Below are 15,817 nucleotides of genomic sequence, written 5' to 3' on the forward strand. Positions count from 1 at the left end.
TGGAAACTCATTAACTTCATATGAAATTAATAAAATATTGTACCTACGAGTTTAATTTAACCACTTCGTGATACTCATTGAATGTTATTCCTTCACTGATGTGGTATAAATAGAATAATACAGTAATATTTATTCAAGTACTGGATTCTATCAGTGGTAATATTTAAATGAATAAAGTTGAGTGAACTTGACGAGTATGGCTGCGACACCCGCGGTATCTGCAGTCCCACGGAGACATAAGTCAATCCATAATTACTGTGCCCGCCGTGTATAATCGATCTAAGGTAATTAAACAAATGGCTAGATGGAACGAGTCTTGTCCCTTGGGCTGCCATAAAACTTCTTGTTCCGCGTGAGATTGCAACAATCTCATCTTTTTATAGCGAAACTAGTCGCGTTTAGAAGTGCGTTCACGTTGCGTACTCGCAAAAGAAAAATCGCAAGTACAAACTGGTATAGGAAACTAGATTTCCACGTCTCGGCGTTTAGAACGATTAGCTGCAAGCGACGCATTGTTGATACGCTATCAGCTGATTGCGCGCAGTCCGCCATGGTAGCGCGAACAGAGCGCATGCGCGCGCGCGACCCCGCCAGCACCACGCGACGCCGCACGCGCACGTAAGCTTCCGACACTTCATGAATGAGACTATTTTATCAATTATCGTAATGGCATAATTAGTACGATGGTGAACGGGCGGAAGTTGCTGCGTGTTGTGAAGTATTTGGTGGCGGGAGTGACGGTGTCCTGCGTGAGCTGGTTGGCGTGTGTGAGCGAGTGGCACTCGGGGCTGCGCTGGTCCAGCGGCCGGGGGGAGCTGGCGCGGGCCATGTCCACCATGAGGACCATCGTGGCGTACTCCGAGGGCAAGCAGGCGGAGATGGACAGACCCACGCCGCTCACCTGTGACAGCCTGCCTGTATTCCCCAAACTATCGCACATAGTTAGTTCCTTTATTACCTAGGAATAAGTATGACTTCGATTATTTAAAAGTAAATCTATGATGATTAAGATCTGAGCGCATATTAAATTATTTATTTACTGGCTATGCTAAGCTAAGCTTTCATGTTATATGAAGATATTTCTCATATAAAACATTAAGCTCATAAAATTCAATATTATCTATAAAATTCTGGAAGCTAAAATAAGGATAAAATAACTGAAGCGCTTACACAAATAAGAGATTATTTTATATATTTTATGAGGCTCACTCGGAGACTAACCTCATTTTAATGATTAATTTTACGATCGTAATTACTTGAAAAATGTTAAGTGAACTTTACTTTTTTCTGTGTACCAATTTTAATATATAGCATCCGGTGACTACTTGTAAATGAAGCTATTGCCAGCAATTAACATCAATATGATAAAATATCATCAAATAAACATGAACAACGTCAAATATTATGGCTGTGGAAACGTTAAAAAGGCAATAAGTATTTATCTATTTTTGTAATTACATTGAGAGTATTCGCACCCTGCGGTCTAAACAGTTGGTCAACAGTTGACCCGATAGTTGGCATAATTTTTTTTGTAAAGAATATCTTGATTTTCTGATACCGGCTAAATACCTGATCTTCATAAAGTGCGTACTACCATTCGTCTACATACTGATTTATGAATCCAAACAAACTATCGGCCGAAAAAAAGTTTGCGGTATGCAGGCACTCTTAAGCAAATGTTTCCCTTACATAGGAAACCACAATCCGGTCGCGTTGAAATAGACCCATTGCGTCTAATTCAAAAAAATAATAGTCATCATATAAAATAACTGAAATATTCCGGTACCGTGAATTCCGAACGTGATTTAATTACAGAAAGCCGTTAAAGCTTAAGTAAATGCCACATCACGCCTCATATCGCGTATGCAAATAACGCAGACAATAATGGATGAGAAAACACATCTCCAAGAAAATACGATCTATTGTCACTTCTACTTTGTATTCAGCAGAACTTCCTGTTCCCGCCGCCTACTTCAGACACTATTTTTAGAGTATACCGCAAACAGCAAACTGCAAAATATTTAATGAGCACTCCGATATCTTAATGCCTTAAAAGCTATGAAACCTCGACTCAAAAGTAAACATTTTCTCGGCTAATAATGTAAATAAAATGTCGACGTAAGTAACGGGAAACTTTCGCAATGTCAATTTAAATGTCCAGTTAACAAACAAAGTGCTCATGTCCACAGTACTCACCCTTCTCATGCATTAACTGTAAAGCTTTTATATGAACACAGTAGAACAGAAGTGAAGGATACAAAAGGGCTCGCGTCCACCTACGGACAGATAGACACACGAACATATCGTATCTTATTTCTCACGTCATCTAAACAAAATGATTGCTATAAACAAATTGTCGACGATAAGAATCGAGTGGTATCGCACAAACGGAGATAGCCTCCGCGCAGCGCGGGCATGCGATGGTTTTATTTCAACTCGTTTTGTGTAGCGATAATCTATTCCGATGCTGGTCACGAATGGAAAATAAATCGAAATCAATATCCTCTACGGGCATTTCTAATAGTATGCCGCCAGTGGCACGCTGCTGCTCTATATACCTCTACTATAGCGAGATATTATAAGCAGATCGCTTGTAGATACCCCGTACCCGCGCATACTCGCATAGTTCCGATACGGTAACCAGGCATATTTGCATGCATAAATAGAAATAGATACGATTTCCGGTAAATTGGCCGAGGTCGGTAACTCTTCACTCGCCTTATAGGCAGGATCCCGGCCGTGTTCGTGCATGCATCATTTCAGACCGAAGAATATTTTACTATGCTTAAATCTGCATATTGAGAATATGGCATGACGGTTAATATTACGAACGTGACCATGAAAATCTTCAATCGTGTACGAATTATTACGTAGGAAGGATGTACGAATTATTTAACTAAATGCATTTTACATAAAAAACGATATAAAGTTTTGCTTTTGTAGTAAGCTGATCACCCTTCTATCAAGATTATTGATCTACAATTCTTGATTATTGAAATGCAAGTAAATCAGAAGAACCACTTTAATGTGCATTTAACAGAGTAACACTTATGAAGATCCATTCTATTTACCTACGAACCCAGAGGTTCTCTCTTAAATCGCAGAATAACAGATTAATTTCTTCAACCGGCCCAAGAAAACAGATTACGTATTTTGGATAAAAAATTGCTCGAAAATACATCTTAGCCAGGACTTAATTAATGTTTAAGTAATTCTCTTGGCGCTTTAGTTGCCAGCATTAACATCGGCCATTAATATACGCCGCAGGATCGAGAACCAAATGATCAGATTAATCTAATCTAGTGATAAGCCACGTTATTGCAATTATAAAACGTGTTTCATAATTAACCGAGGTGGTGTCATTTACTTTACCCGTATAAGTTGTAGCCTCTCCATTACTGACAGATTCAAAAAAAAGTTTCTATAACAAGTTTAAACATCGAAATACAAGTGCAGTTTACATAGCCAGTAACTTTTTACAAAAAAAAAGTGTGCTTCCACGTCTATCCAAAAACTGTTAATATTATGGGTAAACTTTTCGGAAATCAATAGAAAAGATTTTTGAGATGTGACATTCTCCCGATACGTCATAATACGATGAACACACAGAATACTCTCGGACGTCCCAAAAACCATTAGTTTTTTGGGACATCCGAGATTTGAGAACGGTATTTATTATTTCTGGAACGCGGGAAAAATAAAAAGGTATCGTATCGTACCTACTTTTATATACAATATCGCGTTTAAGTCCCGATTGTTTAAAAATTGATTTGTCCTATGTTGAATGATAGAGTAGTCAAGAATGCTAGCGAAGTTGTGATGTGGGTCTATTCAGAATACCAAAACTTTCCTTCACATGTTAAGTATTTTCTCGTAAGAATTCCCACAGCCATGGCGCCTTCTACAAGTTTCTTGAAAACAAAAAAAACATCACACGACGTATAATCTCCCATAAACTAAGTCTAGCTAGACTGAACAGTTATATCTGCATAATCTTTATAAGCTCTCAGACGATCACAAATAGAGATTATATCACTATCTTCCTGAACATTTCTGTCACGTAAATGTCTGTCTAGACACAAATTTATATTAAAGACCTCAGAATAATTCAACTCAAACTCATTTTTAGGGTTCCGTAGCCAAAATGGCAAAAACGGAACCCTTATAGTTTCGTCATGTCCGTCTGTCCGTCTGTCCGTCTGTCCGTCTGTCCGTCTGTCCGTCTGTCACAGCCGATTTACTCGGAAACTATAAGTACTACAGTGATGAAATTTGATGGGAATATGTGTTGTATGAACCGCTACAAAAATATGACACTAAATAGTAAAAAAAAGAATTGGGGGTGGGGCCCCCCATACATGTAACTGAGGGATGAAATTTTTTTTTCGATGTACATACCCGTGTGGGGTATCAATGGAAAGGTCTTTTAAAATGATATAAAGTTTTCTAAAAAACATTTTTCTTAAAGTGAACGGTTTTTGAGATATCAGCTCTCAAAGTCGTAAAAAGTATGTCCCCCCCCCCTCTATTTTTATAACTACGGGGTATAAAATTCTAAAAAAAATAGAGGTGATGCATGCTAATTAACTCTTTCAACGATTTTTGGTTTGATCAAAGTATCTCTTATAGTTTTTGAGATAGGTTGATTTAACTGTAATTTACGGAACCCTTCGTGCACGAGTCCGACTCGCACTTGGCCGGTTTTTTTTATTTCAAATAGGCCTATGAAAGCTCTTTCGAAACGTCAAAGGTTAGGTGCACAGTTCCAAAGAGTTGGTCTCATGGAGAAGAACCGGCAAGAAACTCCATAGACACTCTTTTTAAAAGAAAATAAAATTAATTACATATTTCATACAGTTTTCTATCTATTCCTGAGAATTGGCTCATTCATGATGTACGTAAATAAGTACCTACATGACGATCTAAAATATGAATTACACATCGCACCTCATTATTTGTTTCTCCGCACGTAGATATGTTTATTGATTATTGTGTTGTTATGAGTGTGTGAAGATGTGCTGATAACATATTATTACGGTTACAAGTACAATAAAATCGTAGGAGCCTTCAGACGCGTTCGGTATTTAGTTGGCGTGAAATAACGCAACGTATTTCGCGTTGTGTTATTACATTTTAATTCCGTCATTATCTTTTTATGACTCTCTCTGTTTCTTTTATACAACACCGAAGATGCACCTAATTACGTAACTGCAAGACTGAAAGTGAATTAAGTTTTCTTACATTAGATAATTATTGCGCTTCCGACTAAGAAAATTTTCATTTTTCTAGCGTCCTGTAAGATTTTTGATAGGTTACCTTGATAGATTCTTATTTTTTGGAAATCTCTTCCTGGATCAAATAATTATTATATTAATCTTATATCAACGCATGTCGGAAAGCCGCATGATTACAAAGCCACCTTTTCAAACAGAACGTTGATGCGATCTATAGAATTATCTTCGAGGCCCAGTAGCGTGACGCTTGTATGTATAATTACGCAAATACCCAGCAATATGCAAACCTTTTGCTAATACAAAACGTAAATTCCCATTTCCTCTGTAACCTATGTATATTGTAAGTACTTGTAATAACCATTAAATCATCCAGCTGGAACATTGCATTTAATTTCTGCAGCTTTTATATGAGAAACTTCGTTTTCTGAATCTTCTAATTCTTTTATGTTAACCTTATTTGCATACGGATTTCAAATAGCAAAAAAACGCTTCAAAAATCCCATTCTCGATGTTAAATTGCTGAACCATGGAACTAAACCATACAATCTTGTGGTACGTGACAGGAAACCTTACATTCCTTTTTGTATCATGATTCAGAATACCGTTAGTGATCTCACAAAGGAACTTTTTAATAACACTTTCTCTGCTAGTGGCAGTGTATTCACAGAGAAAAACCCGACCTATATTTGAATATCAATTTATTTCTTCAATAGTTCAGTGGAACAATCATAAAAGCTTCAAAGCAATGCAACCATTTTAATTTATCTGTGAATGTAATTTTAAACCAAAAATATTTCTTATCTCTTGGACAAGACAACTAATTGGAATCTCTTATGCATTTATCTTGCTAGTTTTACAATCTGTAGTTAACCGTTTACAAAGCTTTAGCATTAAGTCCACTCTTTTTTTCTGCAAAATCATTAAATCTTTTATAGTTCACCACGCGAGACTTAAATGGACATTTGAAATGACCATATAAAAATGTTTTTATGCCTTTGTTATATAGCTTTAACTAGGTCCTTCCATGGACCTACACGGCGGATCGTTAGTGGAAATATACGAATATTTTTCTTTTTGAACGTTGAAAGCGCGAGAGAGTTCCAATCTGGTTGGCGTGTTGCATTCTCCTTATAAATCAGTACGGGGCAGTAAAACCACGCGTCGGCCGTGGGACGGCTAGCTTAGACTTATGCAAATTAAACCGACTGATACCCTGCGTCGAATTGAAGCGAACCTTAAATCAGCTTTATGGCTTATTATAATTTAGCGCTTACTTCTTCGCTATGCTTTATTAGCTATAGACGTAACCGTCTGAGGAGTATTTATGCATAATTGTTCCTGTCCGGCGATGAACGTGTCTAGGAATAGTTTGGTTGCGTTTAGTGACGCCTGGTGACAATCGTTTCGCTCAGTGAAGTTTACCTCACAACCAGACAGTTAGGTATTTTTGTCATAATTTTTTATGACTTCCCGGTCTAAATTCTAATTTCATGCAAGGCAATTATCTGTACATTTCATATGCACTTAATGCAGTTATTGGCCTGTGTAAGTTATCGCGGGACCGACAGCTGGTGATCTCGGACTAACGAACCGCGAACTTTATTGCAATGGCCGTGTAACTGCCAATAATCGCGTCTGTCAGTTTTCGACAAACATCTATCTCAGAGAAGGTGAGACAACGTTTAATGATACAACAAATCAAATATCAGTGTTTTGTTGTATGTTCTCAAATCAATCGGTCATAGCAGCTTATGTTTGAAACCGTACGTAATTCATTTATTGTTTTTGTGTTGCTTTTCTCGATAATTCTTTAATTGTTTATTACAAAAAATCTAATCGGCCGATGCATGAAATACTTAAAACAGCATAGTTATATAAAATTGTCATAGGCCGACGTGTAACTATAACGATTTTCTAATCTTATATTAATTGAATTTATTATTGCGTAAAATTAATTTTACAAGCCTTTTTCAAATGCAAAAGTAAAGCTTGCTGCATTCACGTGTAATTAGATCATAAATAAATAACTAGTGCGTTATTCTATAATCATGGGCTTTCACAATAATCAGGAAACCAATCGTATAGGAGTGGGTAATAAAAATATTCTATTTATAACTCTTCTGTTAGAACATGCAATAGAAAACATTGCATTGATCTTATGTACAATTTTAATTGATTAAAATACGGACATTAATATTTATTGTGATAATTCTATAGAGCTTCAATGTTGAGAAATCTGGATCTATTAAATTTTATGTATCCGTTTCAATCGCGTTTATAAAATAAATTGTTGTGAACACACGCGCCTGCGCACATTGCACGATTTTATAGTCTTGTTCACACCGACTACGTTTACAATACACTAATAATAGTTTTGTGGGATCCAATTCAATATAAAAAGGTACCTAGGCTCTTTGCAATGATTTTGCAATGAGCTCTGTACTTTTTGTACGTAAACAAAACTATAAAATAAATAAGGTAGGTATTTATACGAAAACAGTCTTCAAGTTACGTGGTCTATAGTTGTTAGGTTTGCATAACTAAGTTGAGTATCATGGAATAATAGTACCTATGGGAGGAATTCCATCTTGCGTTTTCAAACTGAACGATACATGAATTCATATTTCGAACGATATATAGAGTTAAAACCACAGAAGTTTTATAGAAATCTTAATTCTTTATTATTTTATGGTCAAACTGTATCCTTATCTATATTAGAAATTCATTAAAGCTTTCCATAAACATAGTGTGCTCATGTAACTTAATTAAGGTCAATTACTTAGCGGTGTTCGTCAATTTCCTGTCAATATTCATTAAACGCGAAACAGTGTATCTACTTAATTTTATTATATTTGTTATCAGTTTATGACTAAAGAGCAGTCTTGTAGATAATTTAAATCGAAATTAAAAATATGTAGCTACATATACCTATGTATGTATTTAATAAGTATATACCTACGTCAGTGTTATACATTACGGTAAGTTTATTAAACCTTATTTTCAAACACATAGTAAAGCCACAGTTTCTACAAAAAATAAATAATAACACTCATACTAAAATTACAAACCACCGTCATCCATTGAAACTAATTGCTAACAAGTATACAGTAAGCAGCAAAACAATTATCCCTTGCATTTGAGTAAAACATTAATTTGCTTCTGTCTGCACCTCAAACTCGCATTAGACTGCACATAGGACCAAAGACTTTGTAAAAATGCAGCGGACCGGACGATCCAAAGACTTTGTAAGCCACAGGGTCCTAACAAACTAATTACGATTAGCAACGCTGCCTCCAAGTACACCGTGGAAAATCCATAATATCCAGTAACTTACTACTAATAAGACACTTTGATCGACAGTATCGAATTCTACTAATTACCTAATTTAAGTCATGGATTGAGACTTCGTAGGTACGTAACTTAATAATGTAGTGCACAAAAAAATAATTGCATAACAGTTCTTAGTAGTTAGAGTATCAACAGGGTTAATTGTATTTACGGTATTTAATTAATTAATTATTATATCGATCTTAGTAGATAAGTACTTTCCATCCGTACCCAATGGTAATTAAGTTTTCTTAATTATTAATTTAATAATTACTGAGAAACTTTTTGTATAAGAAGAAAAGCAAGCCATTAATTGTTCTCTTATAGATAATATTAAATAGGTAAATTATAAACTATTTATTTCTGAAAGATCTTATAAATTATGTCCGGTCATAACACGAGTTCTCCTTTAACGGTACCTAGATGTACCAATTAATAATTACATACAAGCAAACTAGATTATGAGGAAGTCATGAAAGGTTTTGTTCCTTCACCTATGTCCACACTACCTTATAGACCAATGAACTGTATATAGGACAAGTGTGTACGGTCCTATTTGTACATATGGAAGTAATAAATCATAAATATTAACAATGTGCGCGTGAGTCGCGACTGGGTCACAATGTCACATATTCGAATGCTTAATTCGTTACCGACGCATTGGTTGGCTCATGGGTATATTTACAGGCACATGAATGCAATATACCAATATCAATGCAAGTCTAATTTTGGGTGCTTTTTATTTAAAAAAAAACGTCTTACCTGAATATGTAGATCCTATATTCTCGTACACGATACAAAAAGAAGAATCTGCCCAGCCTTATTCATATTTTACACTCTCACATTAGTAAATTTAAAAATCAGTTGATTTCTGACACTTCGCGAATATTAGACATTTAATAAAAATAAACTACTTTTACGGATTTTATCGCGATTACATTAATATTATTTAATCCCGACGTTTCGGATCATTTACAGCATCCATGGTCACGGGCAGACTAAGGTGTTGGTCGTCTTGATATTTTAGTTACAAACAGCTACCCTACATTTTGTTGATTATTGACAATCCGATTCACGCAGAATGAGCTCACTGTATCCTTAGGTCTAGCAATTTTCGGCTTGGATTTGGATTTTATAGTTTCTACGATGGGGTCTCGCAGGTGGTACGCCATCCATCGACTCCAGCCACCTTCTCGAAAAGTCGTAAATTAAATAATCCATCTAATATTATAAATCTGAAACTTTATGAGCATGTATGGATGTATATTTGTTATTCTTTCACGCAAAAACGCTTGAACCGATTTGGTTGAGGTATGTAGATATCTACCTGGTGATACCTAGTATTAAAACAAAGGCTACTTTTTATAAAAACAACACGTGGGCGAAGCCACGCCCGGAAGCTAGTAATATTAATATAACCGCGATAAAATCCGTAAAAGTAGTTTTATTAAAATTTTAAAATCGTTGAATATTTTCAGGACCGCAGCTGGCCTGGTGGAGGGCGCGCTGCGCAAGAGTGGCAGCGCGTCGCCGGCACGCGCGTTTCACTATACGCAGCGTACTACGATGAACGGGCTGCGCAACGCTACGTCAGGATTCTAGCTACCTTCCACGGTACGGCAACAATGTCTTTTTCTGTTATTAGGTACAAACTTAGCTCAGTAAATAGCATCAAGCTTTCAAGGGTTTAGATGAGTGTCTGCGAGTCTTCAATGTAAAGACAAATAGGTTCTATATATTAGTGTTCTTATGCCTTGTTCGTACAACCACAGATTATTTAATGTACAACTATCAATAAGAAGCCACTCTCAATAGGGTTGTCAGATATACTGCTATTACCTAAGGTGAAGCCTGTGTTTACTAAAACACCTGAATACAACGTTTGAATTTTAACTAACCGCACTTTATCTTTTGTATAAAATAAAACATACTCTCACAAACTCATATGACATGCAACGCCATCTGTCGATCTATGATTAAAATAATGGATCGTTTTTCCCTGTAACAAAATCTTGCAATACTGTAACAATAACTAAACACGTAAATAAAACCATGTTTGAAGATAGGAATGTTTAAAAGAAAATAACCAAATCGTTAAGCAAGCCATGTACTTAAGCACTAACTCACCAAGTTACATAACCGCTACCCGGCACTTAAATAATAACTAGCAAACTGCGAACATATTACGTATACGGTCCATCTCATTTGTGATCATCTTCCTGCAACATTGTACGAACCCCGCAGCGAACATTAGCGCCTCTATATAATTGACAGCACATCACATGCAAAGGGTTAGTGACATTTAATTAAAACTTACGTTCGTTACATGAATTATTCAAGTTCTACCGCGTTGCCATTTTTACGCAATTAGCTTCTATACACTTAGTACTGAAAACTGGTTTAGAACAACTTGCAATCAAGCTGCTTAGCAGTTTATGATATAAGATACGTTAAGGTATGTAAATGAACTCAAAAGATGTAGAAGAAATCAAGTATTTTCTAACCGTATTTATTTAGTTTGAGATTTTCTCTCTGATTTTGCATTCCTTCAAGTTTATAAGATGCAATCACCTACTCTTCAACCAGACGGGCGCATCAAGAACTTCTTGTATTTTAAAGTTTTAATTTTATACATAAACTTAATCAGCAATTAAGTTATATTTGTTTGTAGCGGATCGCACGCGCGTCGCCGCGAGCGCTCCCGTCCACCCGTCCCCCGGCCGGGCTGCGCTTGCGCCTGTAATTATATTCTTCCTACTCATGCGGTCCTCCCTAACGATTCCACACGATTATATAAATTTACCCTAAACACATATTGGAATATGCAAACAACTCTAGTTTCTTGGGAATCAATTTTAAAATAAAATTGACTGCATAAAATTTTATGACATAAATATACATGCGCGAATATATTGGACAATGCAAAATTTATTTGACGGGCCCTATAATTTCACACCTTGGGTGTTTATACTTTTTATTATCTTTTTACAAGCTTCGACCATTTTCTCAAAACTACGGTGTCAAAACTTACAAAATCTTACCACTCGAGATTAACGCAAATGTACAACTTATAAAAGATTTTTGCTTCGTCCACTTTTACTTTAAAAATAAATAAAAGCCAGGTAAACAAAATAATCTCGGTCAATAAAGACATCAGGGAAATCTCAAGTACTGATAAACCAACGCCATAATTACCGGAGTCTGTGATAGCCGATCGAGAGTCTTTATTTTCTCTGCATACAAAACAAAAAGCGACTACGTTCGCAACTTAATCAAGGCAGAGATTTTTTCCTTTTAATATAATGTGTGCTACCAATAAGTCACGTAGGATGTCTCATTAAAATGGTGCAAGTATCAAGTACAGTTTGTAGTTGTATTTTTGTAACACATTAAAGGATTAAGAGTAACAAAAGCTGGGATGGAAAGTGCGCGGCCGGCGACAGTGCGCGAGAGCCGATAAGCTCACACTCATTTGTCACTGGAGGCGAGCGTACGCGTCGTGTAAATTCCTTCCCGGCCGAGATAAACCCACCCAACTCCTATGTTGTGGTGAGGAATGAGAGACGGATTAAACACTGGCCCTTCCCGCTGCCTTTCGCTTTTACGTTTTGTGTTTGGTTTGGAAAGATTGTTTGTCGATTTTATAGCTCCCTTTTTCGGTTGAAAATAAACGTGCCTGTTAAATTCAGGCTTTCCACTAACTTCTTATTTGTCTGTTGTATTTTGAAATTACTTACAGGTAACACTTAACTCTTAGAAATTACTTTACTGTTCATATTTACGAGTAGTAAACGGTTTTCCGTGGCTTCTTTTATTTATGATTAGATGATGTCTTTCAGGGATCTTGGGACGTGCTGATAATTAATTAATACTAAACTATCTAAACATATTTACCGATGATAAGGCAAGGCTTAGTGACCATATAGCCTATTTATCCCATATATTGCATATTTATGATAGTATCAAGTTAATATACAAAGAAGCATTAAAATGCTTTTGAAATTGATGTTGTTATGCCATCTAACAGGAATAATCACAACAAAACTAAATAAAATAAAACCTTAGTAGAACTGCATCACAGGAAAATAACAGTAAAAATGGATGCACCACATAAAAACGTTAGTACAAAAAAGGAATTGCTTTTCTCGCCGTATCCAGTAGGAAGGCGTTCCATCCTGATCAGGCAAGCCTGTAATTGAAGCACCGTTTTAATGACAGTTCCTCGCAAAGCACCGCAAGTGTACCCGAGGAAATCATTTCAACAAATTACTATTATATAAGTCCAAGTAATGGAGTTTCTCTATATAAAAATTATGAGTGTCGGGAAGATGGTTGAAACGGTGCCGGCGAGCACTTTCCGTTCACTAACATCTCACTTAACTGTAGGAATCATTTTATTTTCTCATAATAATTATTATATTTATCTCCGCCTGCTCCATCCTCAGAATCAATTCGAGACCGTCGGACTTGTTGGTATATTTATTTTTTTAATATTTTATTGCTTTGACAGGTCGCAACTATTCAACTGAAGACACACTTTTCTGCCAGACGCGTTCAAGAAACGGAAATCTGATAGAAGACACCGTCGAGGTTGTTGCAGCGAAGCCTTTGGAAATCTGGTGGCACAAATGGGACATAACGTTGTCAGAAGTTGATACGCCATTACTACTGTCATGTCCTCTGACGGAACCTCTTTATGGCCCCTCCGTTGTGTCAGTCGTAACTGAACCTTGCGATGACCCTACTAATGCCTTCGAATTGAACCCCACCACGGAAAAAAATAACAGAACAAGATTGTTCACGATTTGCGTCAAAGACTTGAACTTCGATAAAGACATATCACAAAGCTTAGTAGAATGGATAGAAACCAATAAAATACTTGGCGTCGATTTGATAGATATTTATGTAGATGAAGTCGCAGAGAAGACAAAGAAAGTTCTGCTGCACTATCAAGATAAGGGTCTCGTTAGACTGTTCCATGTTCCTATTAAGCATAAGTCAGGAAGGTCTCTTTGGCAGCGCAGGAGAGATCACATTTTAACTTATAATGATTGTTTATATAGAAATATTAAGGAATCTGAATATATAGTGCCACTTGACATAGATGAGATAATTTTGCCAAAAATTGCAGACACTTGGCCTGAGCTACTTAACCGTCTAAATGGTTACGGTTGGAATTCTTCAGGACGCTCCTCTATTATGATACAAAATGTATTTTTCTTTGACTTTATGCAAGACATTAGAAAATACAGCATGAACAGCAGAGGAGTTAAAAGTAAAATTTACATCAAAAGAGACGATGTTCGGATTACAAAACCTATAAATTTAGAAATAGATGAAATAGAATTAGTATTAGATTCAAATAATATAAGCAATGAAGTCATAGACGATAGTGAAGATGAAGTGCTATATAAAAAGTACAAATCTAGATGTGGCACTGAACTGCCTACGCCTAAACTAGCTGAACATATTGTGAGTTCGGCGATGATCAGTCCTATAGGATTCTACAGCAAGAGTTGGATGTTGACTAAAAAGGTGTTAACGGCATTCAACCATTACCCTTTGAAAAGCCTCGGGGCGTCAGGGTCCGTTGGCTGGTCAGCGCCCTTTAAAGAAGTGCAGCTCAATCATTACAAGGTGAGAACTGAAATTATTGGTTAAGCTTTGTCTCTGTCATAATAATTTTCTATTGAAGCCAGAACTGAGTGTACGGTGTAATTTCAAAACTCATTTACTCTACACATGGCCAAGACCTAAAGTGCCATACAAATACGTGTAATTGCGGCATTACAATAGCCGGCTGCAACTTTGTACAACTTCGCCAGTGAATTCCCGGATCGTGGCTAGTATAACTGTACTGGTAATACCGAGGGATATTTAGCTCACGTTTTCAAATATTTCTCTAATAAATAAGGGCATGTTGTGAGGTTATAATCACGTTTGCAGGAGTCGTGCAACACGACGGTGGTGGGCGAGTGTGCACGGTACGGGCGGCGCGCGCGCATCGACCGCGCCGCGCTGCGCCTGCGACGCCGACTCACGCGCGCCCTCGCTGACGCCATCTGCACCGGAATAAATATTATCTGAGAATTGTCGTTTCATTTTTATGTTAAATCTTATGTTAGGGACCTAGGAGTAACCACCATTAGCTTTTTACCACAAAACATAATTAACACTCCAAGTTGACAGATAGTTTTTCTAGCATCTATTCACGATTTGAATTTTGGATATAATATAAAGCAATTGATTTCATAAGTTATAAACACATCCTAAACATTAGTAGGTACCTAACTATAGCCAAAACTCCACTTTTTTCTTATATCCCTTTATATACCTACATTTAAACAGATTATATTCTAAATTGTCCATTTGTAAGCAAACATATAAAATCACTATACAATAACAAATAGATGTCCATAAAGGACATTGTTCCGGCTCCATACATGTTCTGCCTAAGAACCGTTCGAATTTAAAGTGACTTCTATAAACTCTTAAAATTATATGGAATCCTATGAAATAAGTTTTCACGAACGGACACTTCAGGAAACTAAAATAATTACGAAAAAAGTTAATATTTTGAGGTTATAAATAAAAAATAACCAAGCTTGCGTGAAATATCAGAGTAGTATTATCAAACTACACTATACAAAATATCAACAATACTATGTACAGCTCTATGTTCTCTTCTAGATCTAGGAAAAGACTACTCTATTAGATACTAGGAAAAAAGATACTACCTAGTCAAGTTTAAGATAATTCTTTGACAATTATCATTTTACAAAGTTGCATTTTCTGTCTGTCCCTATGAATGCTTAGATTTGGGTGCGATTTTTTTTAATAGATAGAGTAGGTCAAGAGGAAGGTTTGTACACTAAGGTTTTACATTGCCACCGTGCGAAGACGGGGCGTGTGGCTAGTTTTCATAAATGCTTAGAATTTTTATGAAAATCAACTACCTAAACGCTTTTGCTTTCAACGTTACGTTTCTTAATATAACCCGCGGTCCAAGAAGGCACTGAAGGCACTGAAGGTCCGGAACCAAGAAGGCACAGACAGACCATACTAAAAATATCATTACCACACAAAATAATTTAACAGTTAAAGTAAGGTTTACCAATAACAATGAAAGAGGTTTTCGAAGATGTGTAATAAAAACAATATTTATATTCAATTAAAGGTTTTTAATCATCAATATTTCTCAATAATATATTATCTAAGAACTGTGCAGGGGGTTCAATTGAATTTTGGTATCTCGC

At 36.3% G+C, this 15,817-nt stretch overlaps 1 protein-coding gene across 1 annotated transcript; it reads left to right on the plus strand.

Moving 5' to 3' along the window:
* Positions 1–521: 521 nt before the first annotated feature.
* On the plus strand, positions 522–14,651 carry LOC110375906 (uncharacterized). The gene is made up of 4 exons (XM_021334197.3): positions 522–941; positions 10,040–10,175; positions 13,072–14,198; positions 14,508–14,651. Exons 1-4 carry the CDS (start codon positions 684–686, stop codon positions 14,646–14,648), a joined length of 1,662 nt encoding a protein of 553 aa, XP_021189872.3. The 5' UTR covers positions 522–683; the 3' UTR covers positions 14,649–14,651.
* The last annotated feature ends 1,166 nt before the right edge of the window (positions 14,652–15,817 follow it).

This window comes from Helicoverpa armigera, chromosome 8 (assembly GCF_030705265.1).
Source record: "Helicoverpa armigera isolate CAAS_96S chromosome 8, ASM3070526v1, whole genome shotgun sequence".
NCBI classification, from domain to species: Eukaryota; Metazoa; Arthropoda; class Insecta; order Lepidoptera; family Noctuidae; genus Helicoverpa; species Helicoverpa armigera.